Consider the following 24,890-nt stretch of genomic DNA (forward strand, 5'->3'; position numbering starts at 1 on the left):
GTGGTAGGATGGTAGTAGAGGTAGGATGTTGGTAGACATGGTAGAAGTAGTGTGGTGGTAGGGTGGTAGTAGAGGTAGGATGGTGGTAGTAGAGGTAGAGGTAGGATGGTGGTAGGGTGGTAGTAGAGGTAGAGGTAGGATGGTCGTAGTAGAGGTAGGATGGTAGTAGACTTGGTATAAGTAGTGTGGTGGTAGGGCGGTAGTAGAGGTAGGATGTTGGTAGACATGGTAGAAGTAGTGTGGTGGTAGGGTGGTAGTAGAGGTAGAGGTAGGATGGTGGTAGACATGGTACAAGTAGTGTGGTGGTAGGGTGGTAGTAGAGGTAGAGGTAGGATGGTAGTAGTAGAGGTAGGATGGTGGTAGACATGGTAGAAGTAGTGTGGTGGTAGGGTGGTAGTAGAGGTAGAATGATGGTAGACATGGTAGAAGTAGTGTGGTGGTAGGGTGGTAGTAGAGGTAGAATGATGGTAGACATGGTAGAAGTAGTGTGGTGGTAGGATGGTAGTAGAGGTAGGATGGTGGTAGACATGGTAGAAGTAGTGTGGTGGTAGGATGGTAGTAGAGGTAGGATGGTGGTAGACATGGTAGAAGTAGTTTGGTGGTAGGGTGGTAGTAGAGGATGGATGGTGGCAGTAGAGGTAGACGTATAGCATGGTAGTGGTAGAGGTAGGATGGTAGTAGACATGGTAGAAGTAGTGTGGTGGTAAGGTGGTAGTAGAGATAGGATGGTGGTAGACATGGTTGAAGTAGTGTGGTGGTAGGGTGGTAGTAGAGGTAGGATGGTGGTAGTAGAGGTAGGATGGTAGTAGTCGGGTTGGATGGTGGTAGACATGGTAGAAGTAGTGTGGTGGTAGGGTGGTAGTAGAGGTAGGATGGTGGTAGTAGAGGTAGGGGTAGGATGGTAGTAGTAGAGGTAGGATGGTAATAAACATGGTAGAAGTAGTGTGGTGGTAGGGTGGTAGTAGAGGTAGGATGGTGGTAGACATGGTAGAAGTAATGTTGATGTTGTAGGCTGGTAGTAGACATCGTAGAAGTAGTGTTGTTGCTGTAGGATGGTAGTAGAGGTAGGGTGACCGAAAAAAGGTGCAATTTTGTAATAGCATAACTATTATTAAGTCATCAATATATACACTTGATAGAATGCAAAATTATATATTCGGTCATCTTCTTGACAGAAATTACCTTGACTTATCAATCTCGCGATAAGTGATGCGAACGAGGGGAAAATAAATTATGGCATAATTTCATATCGATATAAAAATACAATAAATCAGGCAATATTTGAGCACCATGCTGCTCGAATCATAACCATATTCGGGCAGCGAATACCCCCAAATATCGTCATGTCATCATACGGTGCTATTCATGGACTTCGCTGTCTGCAGCTATCCCGTTTCTAAATTTTGCGAGCGAGAGAAGCGAGCGTGGAAAGACACTCAGCTTTCTCTGAAATGTTAGTCCATAGTGATATATATTTGGATATCTTGCGGTTTCTGATACTTTGTTCCACTTTTTATAGGAGTGCTTACATTTTCAGGCTTCCAAAAACATAGAATTTCATTTTGAATATCATTCATTACAATGTAAGAAATTTGTGCTGATTCTTAATTGATTATTAATTGATTAAGAAAACACTAAATGTTTAACTAGATACATGCATTATGAATATCATAATTGTCCCAGATCCCCATAGTCAGCAAACAACTCTCAAGCATTCAAATAGTATTGCTGAGCCTGATACTACCGTAATCTGGCTCACACATCTAAAACAAATCAGACGAAAATAAATTACTCGAACTACAAACTGTTTTTCTTTATCAGGCTGTAGCGCTTTCCTTACCACAAGATTTAATAATACTTTCACACAAAAAAAACATATATATAGATATATATATAATATATCTCAAACAGATCAAGGCCTTTCATACAGGCCTTAACATTTCACACATAATTTCCCAGCAATAGCACTATATTTTCCCACAAAGCATGTGAAATATAAATCACAATGTTTTAATCATTATTAGTCGAGATGCAATTAAGATTAAGATTTAAATTGTATTATACTGCATTACAGAAGACAATGAAATCAAACAAATGATTAAAATATAAAAACTCTATCAGCGGTATCAGCTGTATATCTTTTATGTCAACAATATACAGCCATAAAGTGATATATTCCTTTACAATGATACATAATGATTATAATGATAAATATGAGAACAATCTATCTACATGTAATGAACTATTTAAGAACAGGCAATTTACATCAACACAGCCTGTTCCCTAGGTCACATAAAATAGACAAAACAAATCAACAAAACAAATCATTAAACATAAAACTATACTTAGATAATAAGCGAGGATAATGACTTTCAATTTAATCATGTCCTACAAGAACCTCACATTTTTAACATGGATGCCGTTTCTATTATACATTAATACAGCTTATACAATTTTAACTACATGTATAGTCAAAATTTAATCTATTACAATGAATCATGATTTCAATGACACAGTAGGACTTTGTTGAAATCAAAATGTATTGGGATACATTTTTGTGCGGGATGATATTTCAAAAACCGGTTTTGAAATAAATTGCAGAGCAATTAATAGACAAATGGCATCACAATTTTATTTAACATGGCCAGCCAATCAACAAAGCACAAGCTATTTTCAAAATAGCAGATTTTTTTCTTATTCAAAAATACAAAAATATCTTTTGATTCTATACATATTGATGGGAAAAAACATTATAATCTGCAGCAAATGACAAAACCTTCATCATCAAATGTTAGCCTTAAAGTATAGCAAATTAGATATGAAACATACAATCAGAATCAACAAAATAATTCACATGCATTATATTTTTGCTTTTATATGCAGAGTTACAAAAAATGGGTAAAAAATAATGTTTACAATAACAAAAAATTAACCAACAAATACACTTTGCAATAAGAAGTGTAAACTTTCATAATGTAATCAAATTCTATGCACAAATCTTTAAGTGCCTTGTCACAAATTAATTTATTCTCCCACTATGAATAATTGTATTTTGATAGTCAGAATGCGCATTGCATATACATTACGTGTTGTTAGGTAGGACAAGCCATGTTTGTCCTACCTAGCAACAATTCTTGTATGAAATTTGCACCCCCAAAAAAATAATTATACGATAAATTTGATTACATTACGAAAATGGTCTATACAAATTATTGTTACGAGCATGTGAACTTCCTAAAAATTAGATAAACAAAATAAATACCGGTTAGTAACTAAATAAATTCAATGAGATAAACATCTCATTCTGAAATTCCAGAATCACGATTTTAATTACAACAATCATGAGCAAATAGAAAGAAAAAAAGAGTAATATTTGAGACTAATATCAGGATTATTTTCTTTTTGAACTCATTAGTGACAGCGTGTGTTTTTATGAGAATCATTCACAAGTATAAACTACATTAATGACTATCATTAGGATCTATGATTATGAGCTGTACAAAGTCCATGTATTTAAATTCTCATTTGTACATTGAAACTGATTACAGTAGTCAATTAGGCAAACCTGATGATTGTATTTCATTGATGGATGATAGCCTTACTTTTAGCTTCAATCAGACCAAACTTCAAGTAAGAGGATTAATACTCTTCATATTTCATTATCCATTGTACTCAGTACAGTCAAACTGAACATAAATGAACATCTAGGACTTATAAACTATGCCAACATATAATGAAGATTTGTCAATGACTAAACATATTACAGGTGATAACCGACAGCAACATACAGACAACGGCACAGAAATTGGTCTACCCAGGTAAAAACCCTGCAACGCTCCTTTAGTTGAGTGGTTTGAACACAAAACTGCAGAGCGTGGGTTCGGCAATGCATTCATCCACATGTCCCACTCTCAATCTATGAGTAAGTAAGTGGGTTGGCTACTTGATAGGAGGGAGATTGTTGGTGTTATAACATGAGCCATGGTTATATTTAATTTCATGTACATCAAGAATGGTGGTTATGAGCACTATATGCATGTGCACATGATAACAATGATTATTAGGGTCAGTTAAATTAAGGCAATGACTTATGGAATTAATAACAACCCATGAGTGCCACACACCTCACTACAATCCCGACACTATATGACCACAATGCATGTCCTCATGGCAGAACATTCTTTCTTTCAGTTCATGTTTACTAGAATTGACTCCTTTCTTTGCAAACCAAATGTCATAATATGACAATAGAGGTTGGCACTCACAGTTCCATGAATGAGGTTTGACAGAGGTTAAAGCCAGCTTTCTATAATACCTTGTATTATAATTACCTTTTACCTAATATCCCAAAAGGAAGAGACCAGAATGAAAAGTCAATATAAAACTGAGTAGTGAACTTTAATGCTTTTCCGCGTGGGTGTAGAAGATTTCCATTAAAACACTTCCTTGTTTCATAGAGGGGGAAAAGATCAGTGCAGTTATAGTGCTATTAGGCCTTATTAGGCAAGAGGAACACAATTCTTTTCTCATGACCCATATATGGTAGAGCTAAACATAAAACAAAATTGCCCCTGATGCTAATTTCTATGTACAAAAGGGGATAATTTTCTATGAGGAACTTATATGAAAAATGATATGATACAAAGGAACAGATTCAATGAATATGGAATGGTTCCATTGAGTTTGTATACTTATGACACTGCTTATTATTACTTACTATCGTAATATGCAGGAACTCAAAACAAGAATATCCCAAAAGTTCCTGAAACCCTCATAATAAGAAAGCAAGAATTGTAGTTTGATTTTTAGTTAAAATATTTACCACAATTTCGTTTAGACCTTTTTTTTGGAGGGGGGGGGGGGGAGGTGGGATAAATATCCTGAACATCAAGACCGTCAGAAGAACATGGGAGTTCTGCCCTTATATAAATATTGACTGGCAGACTTGATTTCGTTTTTGAGACAAAATAGACAAGCCTGAGGAAAGAGCTAATGAGAAAAAGAAAACCAAGAGTAAAAAAGAAAGGTTAATAATTTATCAGGAGAATGAGAACACCATTTATATCTCATTGCATCATGCCTGGTAGCGTGACCAACAGCACGTATGATTCTCTCCTCTCCATGATGAATCTTCACAAAAATTCACCAAAAACTTTGTTGGCACATTGTCAATGAAATGAGCCAAGATGATTGCCTCTAGGAGTAATGCCTTTGTTTTTTCGATCATAGAAGCCCTTCAAATAATAGTGAGGACACACTGTTTTTCATTATCCTAAAAAAAAAAAAAAAACTTTTTTACACCAAAGAAGGTCATTCCTTTGTGGTTCATGTGTGAAGACATTTAAAAAAAAAACTTCAAAAATTTAAAGTACTGGTAAGGGATTCACTATTTTGTGCGCTATAAGAAACCATAAGAAAATATGCTTTCTGTGCATCTTATAAACCAATATACAAAACGAATGCTATCTTGTTAAGAAATATGATCTTAATGGGTAATTGTTTTTTGGATGAGATACTGCATCTGACACTTAGTATCAACTTGGCATCATTTCATTTTTCAATTATGAAACATTATCTCTAGTAGATCAAGTGTGTACATGTGTATGCCAGAAACTTGGCCGATATCAAACCATGCTATACTTGTAAGAATAAGTATGTAAATAACAACTTCACCATGACATGTTTTTGTGATACACTTCATGCCTTGCCTTGCACGGCAACTATTCTCCGAACAATGTCCAAATATTTCCAACAAGGAATTCTCCACAAAGGTCTGTTTAGTTCAGAGCCAGAAAGGCATTAAATCACAAACTTTAATACAGAGATAACATCATTCTGCTCTCAACAGATGACATTTAAAAAAAAACCATGATTTTCCATTCCATCGTTGTTGCATCGAGTTAACACTGCTTGGAGATACTGTCATTTTGGTTGGTCTCTCACATCCTTTTGGCTGTGACCTTTGGTGTTTCCTAGGCCAAACCACAGCACTAATAGCAATGCCAGATACAGGAACAAGGAACTGTAGTAGATACAGGTGGGTGAAGTCTGGTGAAGAGACTAAAGCAGATATGCAATAGAACCTAACTAGCTCTACTTCTACCATAGCATGAGAAGACTTCAAAGATATTTTCACCACATATATAGTACACTCTTGTTTCCAAAACATATATAAAATATATATAAAATATATTATAGGATTGATTTTGGGGCATGCATTATCATGAGATATAGTACCTTTTGGTATTAATTGAGAGGGGAAAAATATGTACACAATCAAATAGACAGTGATTTGTTGTTATAACTCTGATTATATCTGTATGTAGTGGACTTTTAGTAAACAGCTTCTTGGTGATAATCTGTGCATGAAAGAATTACACAAACACATTCTATTTTCTTATATTTTTACCAATGGTAGGCTATTATTGAACATGGGCTTTTATACAAACGATTTTAAACATATCAAAAGTTGCGATCGATCACCATCCATGCAATGGATTCATGCACCATACGTGCAGATGTAAATTGGTGCACCATATATAATAATAATAATAATAATAATAATGGCTTCAAGGACCTATAAAACATGAATAGATCTCCTTGCATTAATGAGGAAACCATAGAGAATAGAGAGTCTAAGAATAGAAGATTCTGTGCTAGCAAGGAGAGAAGGAAGCTCTCAAATCACATCAGTGCATCAACAAAACCTTTAAGAGATGATCCCGGATATATGTTTTAAGTTATCATGCAAACAGGATAAAAACTGAAAATTAAAAAAAAAGGAGAGAATAGAAAAACAATCAGAGCCATACTTGTTTCTTCTATCTTGTCCTTTCGAATCCATTGACATTATGGTTATTTCTGCTTGTTCTTCTTAATTGGAGTGATAATGGCAAGACACTAATTAATTTAGATGTTTTCTTCTGATGCGAGTCATTCATGACCTTGGTGTACTCCACTTAAATTGTACATGTACATGTATTTATCTGCAGCTTGACGTGTCAGAATTCTTTGTGAACTTCAACTGCAACACATTTCGGCGCTGTTTTCACGAAGTGACGGTAGTGGAAAAAAATTGCATTCACTTTGCGTGTAGATTTTCCTCACTACCGTCACTTCGTGAAAAAAGGGACGATTTAAACCCTATAGAATATGCAAAATTTGGAAAGAAGTGCAATGGTTATGGTTATGGTTATGGTTATGGTTATGCACTACCTACAATTCACATGCACTCAAATGAGAAGCTAAATGCACAATACCATCCAGGTAACTTAAATTTCTTTACTTCTCTACTATTTTCACTACATTGTTATATTTGTACATTGAATGTAATGTTCCTCTGTTCATTGTACATGATTGTGATTGCTGTTTTCAAGCTTCAAGTGTAATGAAACCAATCAACTTGAACATGTAGATGAATCGTATCATTTCCAAAATACTATGTGGTAGATCAACCATCAAATCATCTATACATTGGTTCAATTCATTTACCACATACAGCAATGCCCACACCATTACAAAACAAAGTATGCCTCAGGCCAAATATTTACCTTACATTATTTAAACCAACGCAAAGCCTATAATACTTTAATAAGTTACTCAGTCATATTTGATGGTTATTCTGAAATCAATTGCAGCCTTGACCTTGAACGGACTACTGGTTTAGAATAACAAGCAATCAAGCAGGACCCGCGAAGTATAGTACCTGTATATTATGGAGGCAGGCTGAGGCTCAAAACACATACTGCTTCATCTTGATCATTTAAAAAAAAAGTCTACTCCTCCAGACTTTAAACAAAGCAATAAGACTTGTGATATATTGTTTAGGTGGCATAGAAGTTCTCTGTTACTCGAAAAGCAGTCATCAGGGACTCATAATGCTATTTCTTTCTTTCTGATATTCCTTTCCAATCAATTTCATGCCCAATTTGAATTAAGTAGTTTTATGGTGGTTTCAGGGATACATCTCAAAGTAGAAATAATACATTTTGTTTGTTGACCGTAATTTCTTTTACCCTTGGCCTTGCCAAAAACTTATTTATTTGATGAAGTTCATCCTATTAACAATAAATGGAATCATAAAGTAATGGAGCTGGAATCTTTTAGTGGGATCAGTACGACATAACATACTATGGTCATTTCCGATAATAATTTCCACAGATTCCGTGATACATTTTCTGAAATATGCCAGCAAACTGCCGGTATAAATAGCATTTTCTGTGCAGGTGCTAGGCAATGCAGATTAGGGCTTCCTTTTTTGTTTGCTTTTGATTTGCTAGAAACAACATGTTTTGTAACAATTTTTTGCAATCAATTAGGATACACCTCTGTGTGATCATACACGCATAAAATATGTCATTGATAAGATATACTATTGAAGATACATGTCAGTAGAGACTGACTATTGATTGAATTACATCATTTCATTCAAGAAAATCAATTATTTGTTCAGTTTCAGTTATTATAATGGTGAAGGTACAGTTTGCAAAATATGAGCTTTTTAATCAATTTTCTCTTGCTTTTTGACTGCTATGATATCAAGTGGAACTTCATATTTATATAAAAGTCCAAAGTTCATCTTGAACATCACTGTTGGGATATCCAATTATCCATTATTGTCCAGCCCTACAATTCTGATAAAATAAAACTACAACTGAAATAACTCTGCAAGTCCAAAATGGCAGAGGTTTATTGGCATTATCAGAGGTCGCACCTCTTAAACACTGATGACCTTTGTATTGACCATATAAATATAGAGTGTCAAGGATTGATTTGTGCGTAATTATTATCAGTATGGGACATAATTATGGAACATATGTGCCGCTCTATAACACCAAACACATAACTTCTGCCACATCTTTTCAAGTGGAGGCGCGATGGCTCAGCGGTAGAGCAGTGGCCTCACAACGAGGAAATCCCAGGCTCAACGCAACGTCTATTCACTAGTAGTGCCCTTTCGTAAGGCATTGAGTCCATTACAAAGTCCCACAGAGAGGACTTAAAGCCAATGGTCCCCTGGTTGCTTAATCACAAGCATACACATGCTTTCTTAGCAGTCAGATAAAAATAAATCATCAAACCAAACCAATGTTGTCCGGATAGGCATATAAAATACCAATTTTGCATGTTTTTTCTGAGAGTAGACCATCTTTGTAACCCTTGTAAACTTTAAAAGGAAGTACGGGAAGGAAATTTCACTACAAAAGGAATTAATGGACTGAACCTGCTTGTTGATGCCTGTGGGCTGCACTATATTATACTCTTATTCCTATGTCATGTTTGAGGAATACATAGCTTGCATTTATTTGGATTTTAATTGAGGAAGGGTGGAGAAATGCAATATTGTTATTCACATCTTGCTTCATATATATATTTGTTTTATTTGTGGTTTGAATAAATAGACCAAAGTAAAAAAAGAAATGGGATTTTAGTGGATAATTTCTCCTCACTCCCTCCCCCTTTTTCTTGAATCCTTTAATTCTCAGCTGGATACATACAGTCTTTGGAAAAAAGGGTAAATGCAGTGCAATCAAATAGTGCTGGCATGCATTAAGACATGCTCATGAGTCATGCTGAACAAACAGAGATCAAGTAAAAGTTCAGAAGTAACCAATAGTCAATATTGGCATGTAAAGTTTAAGAGTATTTCCTCATTGCCATACCTATCTTGTTTACATGCGAATAGGCATTATTTTCCCTCATTTTCCCCAATAGTAAACCAACCATAACAGGAGATGTGCTTTCCAGCACTATTTCACGTCCATATTATCACATCATAAAACAAGATATCTCTTGGAAGTAATCTCATATTCCTGACATTCCAAAACTGGTGTTCCGTATAGAATTTCTTTTATCTCTGAATATCCAGGACCAATTACATAAATTCGAAGAAATTCAATAGAAAATGACTTTAAAAATGCAATTGTTAAACTGAACTTAATGACTTTTTGATATCCTACAAATTATGCCAGTTTCACAAAGCACTTTGCATTATCATTGCTGTATATGGGCATATTGTTGTGATTCTGTGACACATTTTTTTTCTTGTTTTGACTGATAAAAAGTGACAGAAGAAAAGGCCCCTCAACCGAATACATCTATTGTTTGAAAAGAAAAGATTACCACTTCTGAACTCTACTTGATCTCTAGGGAAAGATTCTGATGCTAACCTACATGTATAACGCATGGAGACGTCACTCATAAAGTGACAGTGTTGGAACGTGAGAAGTTATTGAGCCAACCTAATAGTAAGGGGGAAAAATGAAAAGAATATCAATGTTAGGCATGATAAATATTGTTTTAAAAAAAAGCATCCAGCGCTTTACATGAGGTGTGTATTACATGTATAAAGAAAGCATTCTATTGGTTGAAATGCTTTCTTTCACATGATAATCTATATGATGAAACGGTCTGTAATTTGTGTTTGGAGCCAGAAGGGCGTTAACTCATATACAGTCAAACCTGCTTTAGTGACCACCTGTCTACAAAGACCACATTTGTTGTTTCCCTTGAAAATGTTTTCTCATTGAATCATGTACTAAAGGAACCTGTCTACAAAGACCACTTTTTGTGTTTTTCTTGGGCGGTCGCTATAGACAGGTTTGACTGTACTTTGAACTCAGAGAGCACCAAACAGACGAAGGTATGCAAAGGCATACCATAATGTTCTTGCATGCTGTATACGGTGGATAGCATATAAATATGTATCATCCATGTTTCTCTATGCATACTCAGAGTTATTTGCTGCACAATTTGATATGGAAGTTCACCAAGGCTGTACTCGAGTGTAATTTCTCGAGAGGAAACAAGGTACGGAGTAATAAATAATGTCAATTATTTAAGACGAATATTGCATATGATCATTCTATGTCACGTATACTTCCATCTAGAAGAAGTTATCACGTACACATATAGTTATATGAGAATCGTATATCTATACAATAAAAAGCAGTTACCCCCTTTCTAGTCTTAACATGATATGAAGAAACATCGCACAAAGAAATGCATATTTGAGCGTCGGTTCAAACAAGAATCCGGGTCTATCTCTGGACATTGTATCGCATAAAAACTTATATAACTTGGGCACGGCTTTTCATGAGTTCACACTGATGATGGCCAAGCATTATGTCAACTGATCTCTTTAAAACGTCTTTCTTCATATGACGTTTCTTTGTACAAATATCATTCAAATTTTCTTAAGTCTGAACAGTTTATAAATGAAGAATTTCCCTCATGCCATAATATTTCAACCTACAAGCTGCAGTCCTACAATCAAATCTCAAAGGTCGAAGTTGTTCATTAATAAAATTAAAAAACACTCCCGGTATGCAAATAATAAATAATATTGAATTGTTTGTTCTCGTTGGCTATGTACACATGTATACAGCCCTACTTTGTGGATGATTGGTGAATCAATTTTTAGAATTATCAAAATTATGATTTGTGTACTATTGCATGATGACAAAATGGGATTAACTATTGACTTTCACTAGCAATAGTTCATTCTAGTATCTCCCGTTCTGATTGGTGGAGTCAAACAATGACGTGGGGGATAGGATAAATGTATACGAGCATGTTTTTGCTGCTTGATCTTATAAATGAAGCCTTCTTCATCAAGGTTTTGCATATATTGGGTTTCAGAAGAGCTACACGTAGTTTGTGTAAGTTACAAATAGAAAATACATATTGCCTGATGACCTTCATTATAGACTGAAACACATGATACATCCACATGTTTTGTCATGACATCTTGATTGAATGTTTCTATGACAATATGAATATTCATGAAAAGATTTTTTTTTTTACTAGAGGCTAGACAGTTTCATTTTCATTCCAACAAATGCGATGAAGAAAAAAAAATCAACTTTCATTTTCCAACAAACCTAAAGGAAATGTATGGTGTAGTAAAATCCTGTTAAATACAGTTATTTAAGCAACTTTGCTATATTGGCTGCAAGCCGCTGCATACACTGAATATTGTTGGAATTGTCTAGTCAATTACAGCATTTGATTTGTGCATTCAATTTAGATTGTTAGACTATCTTGTTTTGTTTCTACATTTATGCTTGATTTCACATGTTACTTTGTAGTGTAATGCTACCTACTAATCAACTCATGGATGTTTACATGTTAATATAAATATAATATCATTGGAGAAGTCCTCTCATTACATGACAATATCATCTCTTATAAAACATTGATTGCATTATATATGTATTAAAGTAGTTGTACATTGTTTGATGTATATATTATATTTGGAGGAAATAAAGCGAACAAGCTTTTTGTCTATGTACATGTACCTTACCAGCAGACACATTATAGGCAGCTTTATAATGATGCACTATAGTACTAGGTATACAACTGAGAATGTCTTCTCTGAAAATCTCCTCCCCATTCTCCCTTCTTATCCTAATCTAAATACTTCTGAGCTTCTATGCTATCAATAGAAATGTACTGTTTCAACAGTCATTCAGCCAAACAACAGTTTTATCCAGAAGCTTTCGATCATAAGGAGCTAGTTGTTTTTTGTTGGTATAGTTATTCAGTATGGCTCAGTAATGCTGATGAATAAACTACATCAACACAATACTTTATGGACTTGAAGTATATAATAAGAAGTACTGATTTAGATTCTGTACAAAATGGAAAGTGTATAAGTGTATTCGTATTTTGTAATGTTCTAGCATGTAAAAAATTACACATGAGCTGATGATACTGTACAATGTAGGTTGTGTTACCTGTATTAGAAAGCACTCTTTGTATAAATTTACATTTGCGATGGAGCAAGTAATATCAAAAGCTAGTATATGATGCCAGCATGTCCCCCAAACATACAAGAGCAGAACATATGACTTTGGGGTGATTGTTTCCCTGTAACCTGTAATTGTGACCTATCTACAAAAATATTCTGAACAAGTAGAGGATTACAACCAGAACTGACCTTCCACTGAAACCCTTATCAGTTAATATTTGTGGCCAGCTTATTCCACAATCTGCATAAGATTATTATGACCCTTCCCGATAATATGGGATACCATCAAATACAATTCTTCAAATATTTTCAGCACAATAAATGGCATGCATCGCTTACTGTTTTCACAGTAAAGGGCAACTACATATAAACCAAGATGAAATTGAGTTCTTTTGGGGATTCACAATCAAAATGAGACTTCTAAAAGGGATCGTTAAAGAAGATGTTTTTACACGTAGCAAAATTCCTGAAAAGTGTCTCTTCTGGAAAAAATAAGGTTTTTCTATCACTAGATAATCAAATGATTAGGTCTTAGTATTTCCTTATAAATTTGCTGGGTAACACAGAGGTATTGAAGGATAAGCAAATTATTGTAAATGCTCTATGTATGTATTTGGACCTGTTGAGAGACAGAAGGATATTAACTGTATGCTAGATGATCATAAAACTTTCACATCCTTTTGGCTACTAGCAAATGATCAAGTCAAAGAGGAAGCTAGAGACACAAATAATATTTCCTGTACATAAAAAGGAAAGACCAGTGAGAAGATAACGAGAGAGAGAGAGAGAAAGAGAGAGAGAGAGAGAGAGATAGAAAGAAAGAGATGGACAGAGAGAGAGAGAGAGAGAGAGGGGGTGCTATATAAAGACACCATTGTTCACTATTTCTGGTAATAGACCTCACTTTGTTGGCGCTACTTGATTTTGTGTGAAAGTACTGCAACATTATGAGAATTTAAATGTCATGGTTGGTTGAGAAATATGAAGATATGATGGATTGAGAAATATGAATACATGATTGATTGGTAGATGTCCTGGCTTTCTGATTGTTTGATAAACATGCAGTTCCATTTCCTTATAAGTTTTGATAGCTTAAAATGTATGTAAGTCTCTTGTCCATTGTGTATACTATGAAGTCTGAAAGTTAGATGAGAGTTTACTCGGTCAAGGTATCAGGAAAACATTAACATTCTAGCTCTGTATATCCACATCATAATACTAGATCAAAAGGCAGCAGATTAACAACCCCAACTACTCAAAATTTAGAAGAACAAATGGTCCTGCGAATCAGTCTTTAGAACCATTAAAATATCTGCAAGGGGGGGGGGGGGTGAAATACATGTACACTTTCTCTGCAAAATATAAATATTGCTTTACAGAAAAAATATCAGATGTAATTTGTCTAGCAAATGTAGCAATAAATGTGGTATGAAATGGGTATTCATGACCATATAATAGATACATGTATGCTATTTTAAGAGCAAAACATACAATTAATATTATAGAATGAAAAAAGAAAGAAAGAAAAAAACTCCAACAACAGCCATTGAAAGAAAAAAACCTGATGTGTTGAGGAATTATCTTAATAAATCAAGGCTGCTATTTTTGCTGAAACCATGCATCTATTTGGGTGGTAATAAAGTACATACATGTACATTAGATGCCTGAAGGATTGGGTGCAGTTAAAGACTGCATGATCTCAAATTTGATCACCCTCAAGCAACTTCGTACAGATTTTCATCATAACCAAAATTAGCATCATTTGCCTCTGCATATTCTGACTCCTCTGGAACTGTTGAGGGTGGGTACGAGCTGACAAGGTATCCAGTATCTCCAGGTGACCCTCCTGAAGGTGCATCCAAGCTCAGCGTATCATAGGCATCCTCTGGGACTCCTCCTACAGGACTGCTACCAGGTTGAGTGCTTCCAGTCTGACCACGGTCAAGGTGGTCATACAACATGTAATCATCCTCTTGTGGAACAGCCTTTGCGGCTACTGCAGGAGCCGTTTTGGGTGCAACGGCAGGTTTGGCGTTTGGAAGAGGAAGACGTGGGGCAGCGGTGGAATTTCCAACCTTCTGTCGTGCGAGATGATCGTAGATATGACCATGATCAGCAGCCTCTGAGTAAACTTGTTGAGCATCTGCTGCTGTTGATCCAACTGCTCCCGGAGGCTGATCCAAGGAGGAATATAATCCAGGGTCCTCACTTTCATCTAAGAACACAGCTGCCAACTCACTATTCAAAGTATCTCTTTTGGAGGAAGACTTCTCACCAGAACTGTAAGGGACCCTAGATTTTGGCACAGGTTTAACTCCGTTGCTCTTCCCATCAGATGTCTGTCTCCTATTAAGCTGAGGCCACTGCTTTGGTGCTGGTTCAGTAGCCACATCATAATGCTGCTCCGGCTCAAAGTCTGTCGGGGGAGCTCTCCGTGTCGTTGGTGATGGTAGTTTCTTTGAACGATCAACTGCTTCATCAGAAACAGAGGAGTAGCATTCGTCAAGCGGTTCACTCTTGCTGATATCATCCACAGACTGTGCACCACGATTTGAAAATGGTGGACGGCTAGCTGGCTTCTTTAGTGCAATGCCATGGGATCCTGCAGAGTGGGTTCTGTCACGTGGTAAAGGTAAAACTTTTACACCTTGGGCCTTTATACCTGTGCTTACTTTGGCTGTTTTGAGCTCAGTTGAAACTGGAGTAAATGAAGGTGGTCCTTGAGGGGCTGTTGGTGGTGTTGTTGGTATACTTGACGTTGAAAAATTCCTACCGGTCATTGCAGAAACATACGACTGGATAGCATGAAACACTTCGTTTCCATCCTGGACATTGAATCTGATCAATCCCTCCCCTGAAGTACACCGCCTACCTACTTCCATGGAGAAGGAAGTTTTTTCTCGTCCATATCGCCTTAGGTATCTGTAAGGCCATGAGAAGAGATTCTTTCCAGTGGAGGGTTCTATCAGTGAGAGCTTCATTGAGTCAAGTTGCAGTGCGTAACTTCCACGCAGATTTAATGAGTCCGTGAAAGGGTTTGATTTGATTGCAACTGGAAAGCTTTTATCTGTTAAGGCAAACCAAGAAGAGAAAACATACATTAAATGTCTACCATGCCTGCATCATGAAAATTCGGACCTGTATGATTGTAGATTTAAAAGTCATTTCTTGATATTTATTATCATCTGCATCAGTCAAATAAAAGATGTAAATGGGTATCTTGTAAAAAAATAAGCAACAATGATAATTAAACAAATTAGAAACGGACTAATCATTAATCTATAAATCCTTCTGCTTCCCTATTTGATATCATAAAACTCTGTAAAGAAGATCTTGAATCATTGTAGAAAAAGAAAAGAGATGGTGCTATCGTTAAATTCAAATCCAACTGGATTGAAAAGGGAGAGAAGAGTACTCATTATTTTTCAAATTTGGAAAAGAGAAATCAATGACAAAAATTAATCACAACATTTATAATGAAAGGAACAACTTATTAAAAATATGAAAGATATTATTCATATCAAAGATTATTATGAGTAGATTTACAATTCCTGTGAACCTCCATCAGTCTGTATTGAAAATGTTTTACCTCAAGAGTGTCAACATAACAAACTTCCCTTGCATGCAAGAGAACAATGAGAAGGTTTAATAACTATGAAATAATGTTTTGATACACTTAAAACAATGAAGAATAACAAAACTTTCTCAAATTTGTGGGTATGAAAATGACGTTTCTCCCCCCCCCCCTTTTGCATATATATCCTAATTAGATACTTAAGGAATTTACTGTTTTAATCCTTGAGTTTAATGAACACTCTTCATTACGTTTAAAACAAAATTGTGGCTGCTTTTGTCATTTCCAATTTCTTGGTAGCTTTAAAAAACTTACATATAATAATGGAATCCACTAAGTTTCAGAAATTCAGAAAATATCAACAAATTGAATTGTTTTTTTCTTCTAACAGGAAGTATACCATAAAAAACAATTTTCTGACTAAATTCTGAATTGAAATTAATAATGAATTTGAAGGAAGCAAAAAAAATTACCAAATTTAACTTTCAAACATTACTCAAATGTAATATGTACATACAACATAAATGTACATTGTAATACTACTAATAAGACATTTTTATGTTCTGATATGTTTTTTAGTATTTCTGTGAGCTTTTGCTATGATATTCAATTTCAAATTAATTATACTTACTATCACAAGAATCATACAAGAGATTGTCCTGTAGCTCTGCGTCCCCTTCTAATCTCCCTGTATTGTCTGACTTTCCCCCTCCTCCACCGACTCCTACAGCTCCTCCTCCCCCATCTCCTCCCCCATCTCCAAAGAGGTGGTCGTGCCTCAAGCCTGCCGCATCATGCATCTTAGCCAGCCATTGCAACAAAATGTCTGCATTATCTCCTGCGAGTAGATGAACTTTGTCTTCCATGCAGGTCACCTCAAAGGTGTGGTCTTTGTTCTTGTATCCTGCAGGCATTGACTCAATCCTGCACGTGTCATTCAGCTTGATCTGGACTTTCTTGTCTTTATCCACCAGAGTCAAGACGCCATATTTCACTTGGGATGTTGGCTTTGCGATCTTGGCTGTGTTTTTCACCCATTTCTTCAAGCCTATTGAAACCTATTGAAAAAAGGGTGAAAAAGCATACATATTTTATTTTAATGATGGAATGAAAAATTGTCATATTTGGTGTAATAGGAAAGAAAACAAATTGCCCTTTGACACGAGTAATATAAATTCATTATAGATTCTAATCATAAATTATCATCTGATAGTTATCAAATGCGGTCCCTTTGACCCCGGAGTTGGGGGGGGGGGGGCTAGGACAATGCATACCAGATATCTGATTTGATTTGATTTGATTTATTTACCAACAGCAATACATTTCATACAATAATTTAAATATAAGAAGAGAAACTATTGGTTGGTAAAAGGGGCCAGATAATAGCACATATGTGCTAGTCGAGCCTGACCCCTTAAACAGCTTCACACAGTATTTTGGTACAAATCAGTTCTGTATGGTCTTTCACTTTTGACGGCAACGCAAACTTAATTAACGGTCACCATATTTTTTTAAAAAGTGGAGCTGAATTGGTATGATCGTATTGGCTAAATTTCACACATTTTGGGGTCTAAAACTACCTTCATAGCAATTTTAGGTTCTAAAAGGGCACTAGAAATGTCATAGATACGAATAAGAGAAATAACCATGCACTGTGAAGGCATTTGCGGTATGAAAACAGAACTCAACTATCCCTTTAAACAAATTTATGATTTCTGTGATCTGTCCAACTGTGGTGTGGCAGGATCCTAAATCCCCACTAGCTAAGACCCTGCCCCCCCCCCCCCCGCCAAATTACAGACAATCCTGGATCTACATGCCTCTTGATTATTACTCTACTAAGTAGCATAAATTTCAAAAACACGACTGAAATTCAATGAAACTTCCTTGTATTCTGTTTTTCAATTTTCAAGTTGTTTGCCTTTCTTCCTTGTGTGTGATTACACCCTGTATATACATAACGGAATAGTGATGCCTGGGAATTAATTCAATATCTAATGGGAAAAACACTCACCCAGATTTATTATCACTAGCAAATGACAATCTTTTCAATCAGTATAAAATAATGTTGCCAACAAAATCAATCATATATGTAAAACAATACTGCACATGTATATCTGATTACTAATTATTACATGTACATTAACTCATTATACATGTAGTTAACCCTAATTTATTGAAATATAACTTCAAGTCCTTCATTTGAATTCCTACAAGAAAATGGACATAGTGTGTAGCACAATTATATGAAGAGTTGTTCCCATTTATGTCACAAGGACACAACATTACCAAGGCACCACTTATATTCTGGATACAATATGGTTAGAGCTCCCTATTAATAACCATACAGTTAATGTACATGTACATGATGCACAGTGCAATATTACAAGTAGACTGAAGACAATTTTGGGAAGATCCATACTTAACAGGTCTTATAAAGCAGCACACTGACATTGCATTACTTACAAAAGTATGAACAACTCTTTGATTGGGAATGGCGAATGGGAGATAAAAGAAAATTACATTCACTGTAAATTCAATACATGATTAACATTTCACTAAACATGTTCTTGGGAGCACCCTCCTGGCAAATATCCCTGTTCTAATTCTTAAGTGGCTCGGAGTTCAGGTATAAACTGAAACTGGGAAACAGGCCCATTAAAACAAATTAAGTTTGTGATATAGACCTCAAGAAAATAAAGGCTTATAATTAAGTTTAATTACCAATCATTACAAAAAATAGACAGTACAATACATTTCATGATCTGTTGACGTATAGTTTCAAGATAATAACAGGTGTAGACAAATGTTAATGACATAGATAACGCATAGAGAATGCGGCATACTATACTACACATCACAATACAAACCCGGAAATGGTATTGGTATAATACCGTGCATGTAGTATACTGCGCTCGCAAAATAATGTCTCCCCGCTAATGCACAGGTGCGTTAACAACACTACCTCTCTCTAGACGAAATCGAAAAACAATACATAATTTGTTTCTAAAATGTTGTTTTACCTTCTGATATCTCCACAAAGTGCCGTCCATGATTTGAAGTGAAGCCTAGCCCAGCTAGGCTACAGCTTACATGCAGTATGTTCCGTCAATTCCACAGAGGAAGAGGAAATTCGTCAGCTTTAGTCGTTTAGATTGTACATGTACTTTGTTTCCTTTGGAGCGGTCTCAAACTTTTGTACACATGTTGCGTTCTGTTGAAGGACGAACGAGAGTTCTTAGGGGGTGGGGTCGCTACTAGTAGCTAGGGTGGGATCGCTAATAGTTGTATAGTCTTTGGCACAGTTTTTTTGTGTGTGCAAGTGAGTTCCGTGTTTCGACGAAGTACGCCCACGCCCATTTATCGCTCACTTGATGAGAGGCTTGAGAGCAATATCAATATGCATATGTAGCCTGTAGCTGAAGAGTTTTTAACATTCACGAAGCTTACTAAGGCCCAAAACTTTTGTGTTTACTCTAGACAGTATACAAATTAAAATGAAGTTAAAGAACTGAATGACTCACTATATCACAATTATCACCAGACTCCAGTGTCGTAATGAGCAATTTTTTTTTTTTTTTTTTTTTTTTGGGGGGGGGGGGGGGGGGGGGGTCAGAAAAAAATCTTTATCATCACCAAGTAGCATAATGCAGGGGCGGCGGAGCGTCTTCCAAAATAAGGAGGGGGCACCAACAAAAAGGGCACTTTCTGGAAAAAAGGGCACCTACAAAGGGAAACATCAACAAAACCTACACCAGTTTTAGACATTGGTATATACCCCTACATCGTCATACTACCAGGGATGATATATCTTTTTCTTTCGTGGTAGGGCCTACAATATACTGCTTGATTAAGCAACATACTTTGCAGTTAGGTGTGATGGTCTGACTATAAATTTTGAGCGAGCGAAGTGAGCGAGCAAAAATGTTAAGATTTGTAAGGTCTCAGTGCAAACAAAAATTACATCTTATAAAGAAGACCCCAACAACCCTGATGAGTACAAGGACAATCTAATGAAGAAAGACTGAAAAGTTCTTTTTATAAGTAACATCATTATAACATCTGTAAATGCGAGCGAGCTCTACAGAAAATCAAAGAATAAATGACTCTAAGTCGCCTTAAATTAGTGGTGCATGTTATGGAGAAAGGAAAAGGTGCTCTTGTCAAAGTAAAAAAGGGCAATTATCAAAGCCTTCAGAGGTGAAAATGGCACTTCTTGCACCTGAAAAAGAACATTCAACAGAAATTACACTTGTGAGAATGAAAATGGGGAATCTGTTGTAGGAGAAGGGCACCTAACAGATTATGATAGAGGCATTAATCAGATGTTGAAAGGGGCCTTTTGGAAAGGGAGAGGGGCTCATATAAAAAAGGAAAAGGAGCATTTATCCGAAGGAAATATCGTACCGTACTTATTAGAAAGGAAAAGGGGCAGTTGTCAAAATAGGAGGGGTACTTATTAGAGGTGAAAAATGGCATTCAAGTGAAAGTGGAGGGGGCTCTCATTAAGAAGGGAAAAGTACACTTATCAAAAAAGGAAAAGGGGCACGAGTCAAAGCAAAAAAAAGTGCAAAAATATCAGAGGTGAAAAGTGGAATTTCTGAAAATACCTGTAAAAAGGGGCTTTTTGTGGGTACTTGTACAAGTGTGTGGCACAGATAGTGCCCCCCCCCCACCGGGAGTGCCGCCTCTGGCATAATGAGCAAAAATGACAGAAAAACCCGGAAAACATGTCATTTCAGCAACATTTGTAAATTATCACTAGGCAGTATCGAATTAGAAATAAACCAATTTTGAATTTTATTTGGGGGTCAACTGCCCCCCCCCAAGCCCCCCATCAGTACACCAGTGATTATCACTTATTCATAAGCAATGCAATGTAATTCTTTTAGCTTGTAACCAGTAACCACTGGCGTACCTGAGGGGGGGCAAGGGGGGCAGAGTGAAAAAGGGGGAAGGGGAAAGGAAAAAAAAGGAGAGAGACAAAAAGGGGAAAGAAAAGAAAAGAAAGGAAAGGGAAAAAAAAGGAAAAGGGGAGAAAAAAAAAAAAAAAAAGAAAGAGAAAAAAGGAAAAGGAAAAAAAAAAAGGAAGAAGAAGAGAAAAGGAAGAAAGAGGGAAAAGAAAAGGAAGAAAGAGGGAAAAGAAAAGGAAAGAATTTGAAAAATGCAAAAGTACCCTCATGACCAGTTGGTCGCTCGAACTCCCTTCACTCCTTTTGCTTTTGAGTTTCTTCAAAAACTTTTTATGCATCTTTTCCCCCTCCCCCATCAGAAAAATATTCCGCATACGGCAAAGAAAAAGACAAATGAAAATAGGAAAATATAAGTGATATAACAAATTCGACACTCTTCGCTGGCGCGAGCTGCTTGCTAGCCTATTTTGTATTAATTGTTTTCACTTGCTCGTCCCCCTGAAAAAAAGAAAAAGGATTAGCATTGCCTAGAATACAATTGTACCTGCCCCGACTGGCCCCGACCTGCAACCATGGCAACTATAACACCCAGTTTATGTACCAAATGTTACTTCATTTTTCTTGCTCGCTACGCTCGCTCGCGAATAAATGAAATAGACATTGCTTTTAAAACAATTGTGCCCACCCTTGACCTGCAACAATATCATTAAAAATGGAAGTGTTTTTTCGCCCTCTCGCCAAAAAGGAATTAATATCGTGTTAAACGCGATTACGCCCATCCCGACCTGCACCAATAAAAACAAGTTTATGTATTAATTTCTATTAAAAGAGAATTGATTTTTTTTTTGCATCGCTATGATCGCTCACCAAAATGGAATTGACATTCCTAACAAAATATGTGCGCTCCCTTGCCTGCAACGAAAATCCCGGTAAATAAGTACCGAACGTTATTTTGAGATATGTTGTTTCCTCGCTCGCCAGAATTGATGAATTGATTGATTTTAGTGATTGATATATGAGTTGATTTGTTTTTTGTTTTACCCTCTCTTGCAACGCTGTCTTTACAATTAACATCGCTAACAAACATGCTCACCCAAACCTACAACAAATTACCAGTTGATAATTATGTACCAGACGTTAATCAAAGAAAATTTGGTTTCCTCGCTAGCTACGCTCCCTCTCCAATGTGGAATTAACATCACCTTAAACATGATTGTGTAAGCCCCGACCTGCAACAAAAAACCTGAAAATTATGCACCAATCATCATTAATTTTGTTTTGCCTGCCCACCAAAATGTGATTGACATTGGCTGAAATACGATTGTACCCTTCCCTCGACCTGCAACAATGACACAAAGTTTACGTACCAATTCATCGAGGACAATTGAATCAAGTATAATTGGCTATATTATTATTAAAAAAGAAGCGATTTTTTAATTCTTGCTCGCTACGCCCGCTCGCCAAAATGAAATTAACATCGCTAACGTTTTATATAGTAATGTTGTTGCAGGTTAGGGCGGGCACGTTAGCGATGTTAATTTCATTTTTGCTCGCTCGCCAAAACGGAATTAACATCACCTTAGACATGATTGTGTAAGCCCTGACCTGCAACAAAAAAACCTGAAATTTATAAACCAATTATCATTACAAAATTTTTGCTCGCTCGCTACGCTTGCTCGCCAAAATAGAAATAACATCGCTTTAAATAATCATGTCCCTGACATGGATCAATGAAATCAAGATTATGTACCATGTTCTCACCGTAGAGAAGTGATTTTTTCGCTCGCTAGCTCGTGGAATTATGTGCCCACCACTGACCTGCTACAATATCATTAAAAAGAGAAATGTAGGGGGGGGGGGGGTTGCCTGCCCGCCAAAATGGGATTGGAATTGCCTTACACACGATTGTGTCCGCCCCGACCTCCTACAATGAAACAAGTTTTATATAGCAATTCATTAAGAGAAAGTTGTATTTTCGCTCGCTATAGCTAAAATGGGCAAAAAATCACCCTAAACACAATATTGTTCCCGCACCCGGCATGGGACAATTGGACCAAGTTTAAGTGGCAAATATTAAAAAGAAGGGATTTTTTCCTGCTCGCGACGCTCGCTTGCAAAAATGAAATTAACGTGGCTAGCAAATGAATGTGCCCACCCCCGACTTGCAACAATACCGGTTTATATACCAAACGTTACTTAAAGATATTTTTTCGCCCGCTCGCTCGCCAGAAGTGAAAATTAGCATCGCCTTTTTTGTTTTGTTTCGATCGCTTGCCCCCCCCCCCTGACGGAGTACCCCAGGTACGCCACTGCCAGTAACCTGACATAATAACGAAATAACTACTCTCATAAATTGGATGATAGTAATGCATGATGCATGCCTATATAAGCCTACTCTACAAAACTGAGCAGGAACGGTTCTAGAAGAAAGGGGGGGGGGGGGACTCAGGGGCTCAGAGCGGTTCTTACATCCATTTTATTTTGCATATGCCTCAGGAAATTATATTGGGGGACTTGCAGATAATTTTCGAGGGGCTTCAGCCGACCAGCCCCCAATCAATTAACCCCTCTTTAGAATTTTTACATGAGTGCATTATAACTTAGTGCATTACCTTTTAATAATAATGGGCATTTTAGTTTCTTTTATTTAGTATTTTTTTAATATTCAAGTCAAACGTAATATCAGTTTATCATATAGGCGTACCCATGTTCTTAAAGGTAAAGACCAGTATTGGAAACGCCCCAATTTCAAAAAATGAAATGGAAGCTCTCATTACCAATCATGTGAAAGAATATGTTTTGACTAATACATGATGATAAAAAATTTGCCGGGAAACCGCCTACTAATTCATATATTTGGTAAATTTGTTTCTCTCATGGTCTGTGAGAGATATAGGGTAGTCCCATATACATCTTTCTGTGTATAGTGCTTTAAACTTTACAAAGAATGGGCCAAATTTCTTATCATTTTGATGATTCCAGAACCTTGCAGATGCTAGATGCTAGATGATCAACCTTTTCTGATCGATTCCACAACATTTCTTTCACAATGCAATCGCATGACCATAACTGGTCTTTACCTTTAATAACAACAAAAAAAACACGATAAGTTTTCAAAACTTAACTTGCTCAGTTACAGCTCTAGCAATTATAATTATGTCGAGGCCATAGAGATACTACTAATATCTCTATGGTCGAGGCCCACTTTATATGACATGCCAATTGAGGGCATAATACTGTCAATCATAGATCTGTAAAAACAAAGGAAACAACAAGATGTTTAAAATCCACATAGGCCTATGCAGTTAATATGCTCACAGGAGAGACATGGTTATTATATGTCCAAGATATTATGAAATTGTTTGTTAATTATCTCCAGACCTATATAAAATAAAATATATTACTCCAAAACCCTAACAAATCTTAAATAATTTCGATTCACAATTAACCTGCACACTGAATCCTAAATATTTATTCAAATATAAATTAAAAAAAAAAGACATTTAACACACAATTAAAATACCGGGTATTAAAAACTGATCCCCGAATAAATTATGATCACAGAATTTATACATCTACCGGTATCTTATTTTTGATAAAATAATATATTAATAACTGTTGGAATCAAGACTACAATAAGTTCCCATTCAGT

General features: G+C 36.2%; 1 protein-coding gene across 3 annotated transcripts; it reads right to left on the bottom strand.

Moving 5' to 3' along the window:
* Positions 1-1,805: 1,805 nt before the first annotated feature.
* LOC588196 (docking protein 1) lies at positions 1,806-19,570 on the bottom strand. 3 transcript variants are annotated; one of them, XM_011684517.2, is made up of 5 exons: positions 19,349-19,570; positions 16,957-17,383; positions 14,518-15,818; positions 10,174-10,241; positions 1,806-6,022 (listed from the first exon to the last, which is right to left on the bottom strand). In XM_011684517.2, exons 1-4 carry the CDS (start codon positions 19,376-19,378, stop codon positions 10,194-10,196), a joined length of 1,806 nt encoding a protein of 601 aa, XP_011682819.2. In that variant the 5' UTR covers positions 19,379-19,570; the 3' UTR covers positions 1,806-6,022; positions 10,174-10,193. The 3 variants fall into 3 exon arrangements, with proteins under 3 accessions (XP_011682819.2, XP_792985.3, XP_011682818.2); XM_787892.5 differs by lacking the exon at positions 1,806-6,022 and having other exon boundaries at positions 7,546-10,241; XM_011684516.2 differs by lacking the exons at positions 1,806-6,022; positions 10,174-10,241 and having other exon boundaries at positions 10,813-15,818; positions 19,349-19,568.
* Positions 19,571-24,890: the final 5,320 nt, after the last annotated feature.

Source organism: Strongylocentrotus purpuratus, unplaced genomic scaffold (assembly GCF_000002235.5).
Source record: "Strongylocentrotus purpuratus isolate Spur 01 unplaced genomic scaffold, Spur_5.0 spur5_scaffold_15, whole genome shotgun sequence".
NCBI lineage: Eukaryota > Metazoa > Echinodermata > Echinoidea > Camarodonta > Strongylocentrotidae > Strongylocentrotus > Strongylocentrotus purpuratus.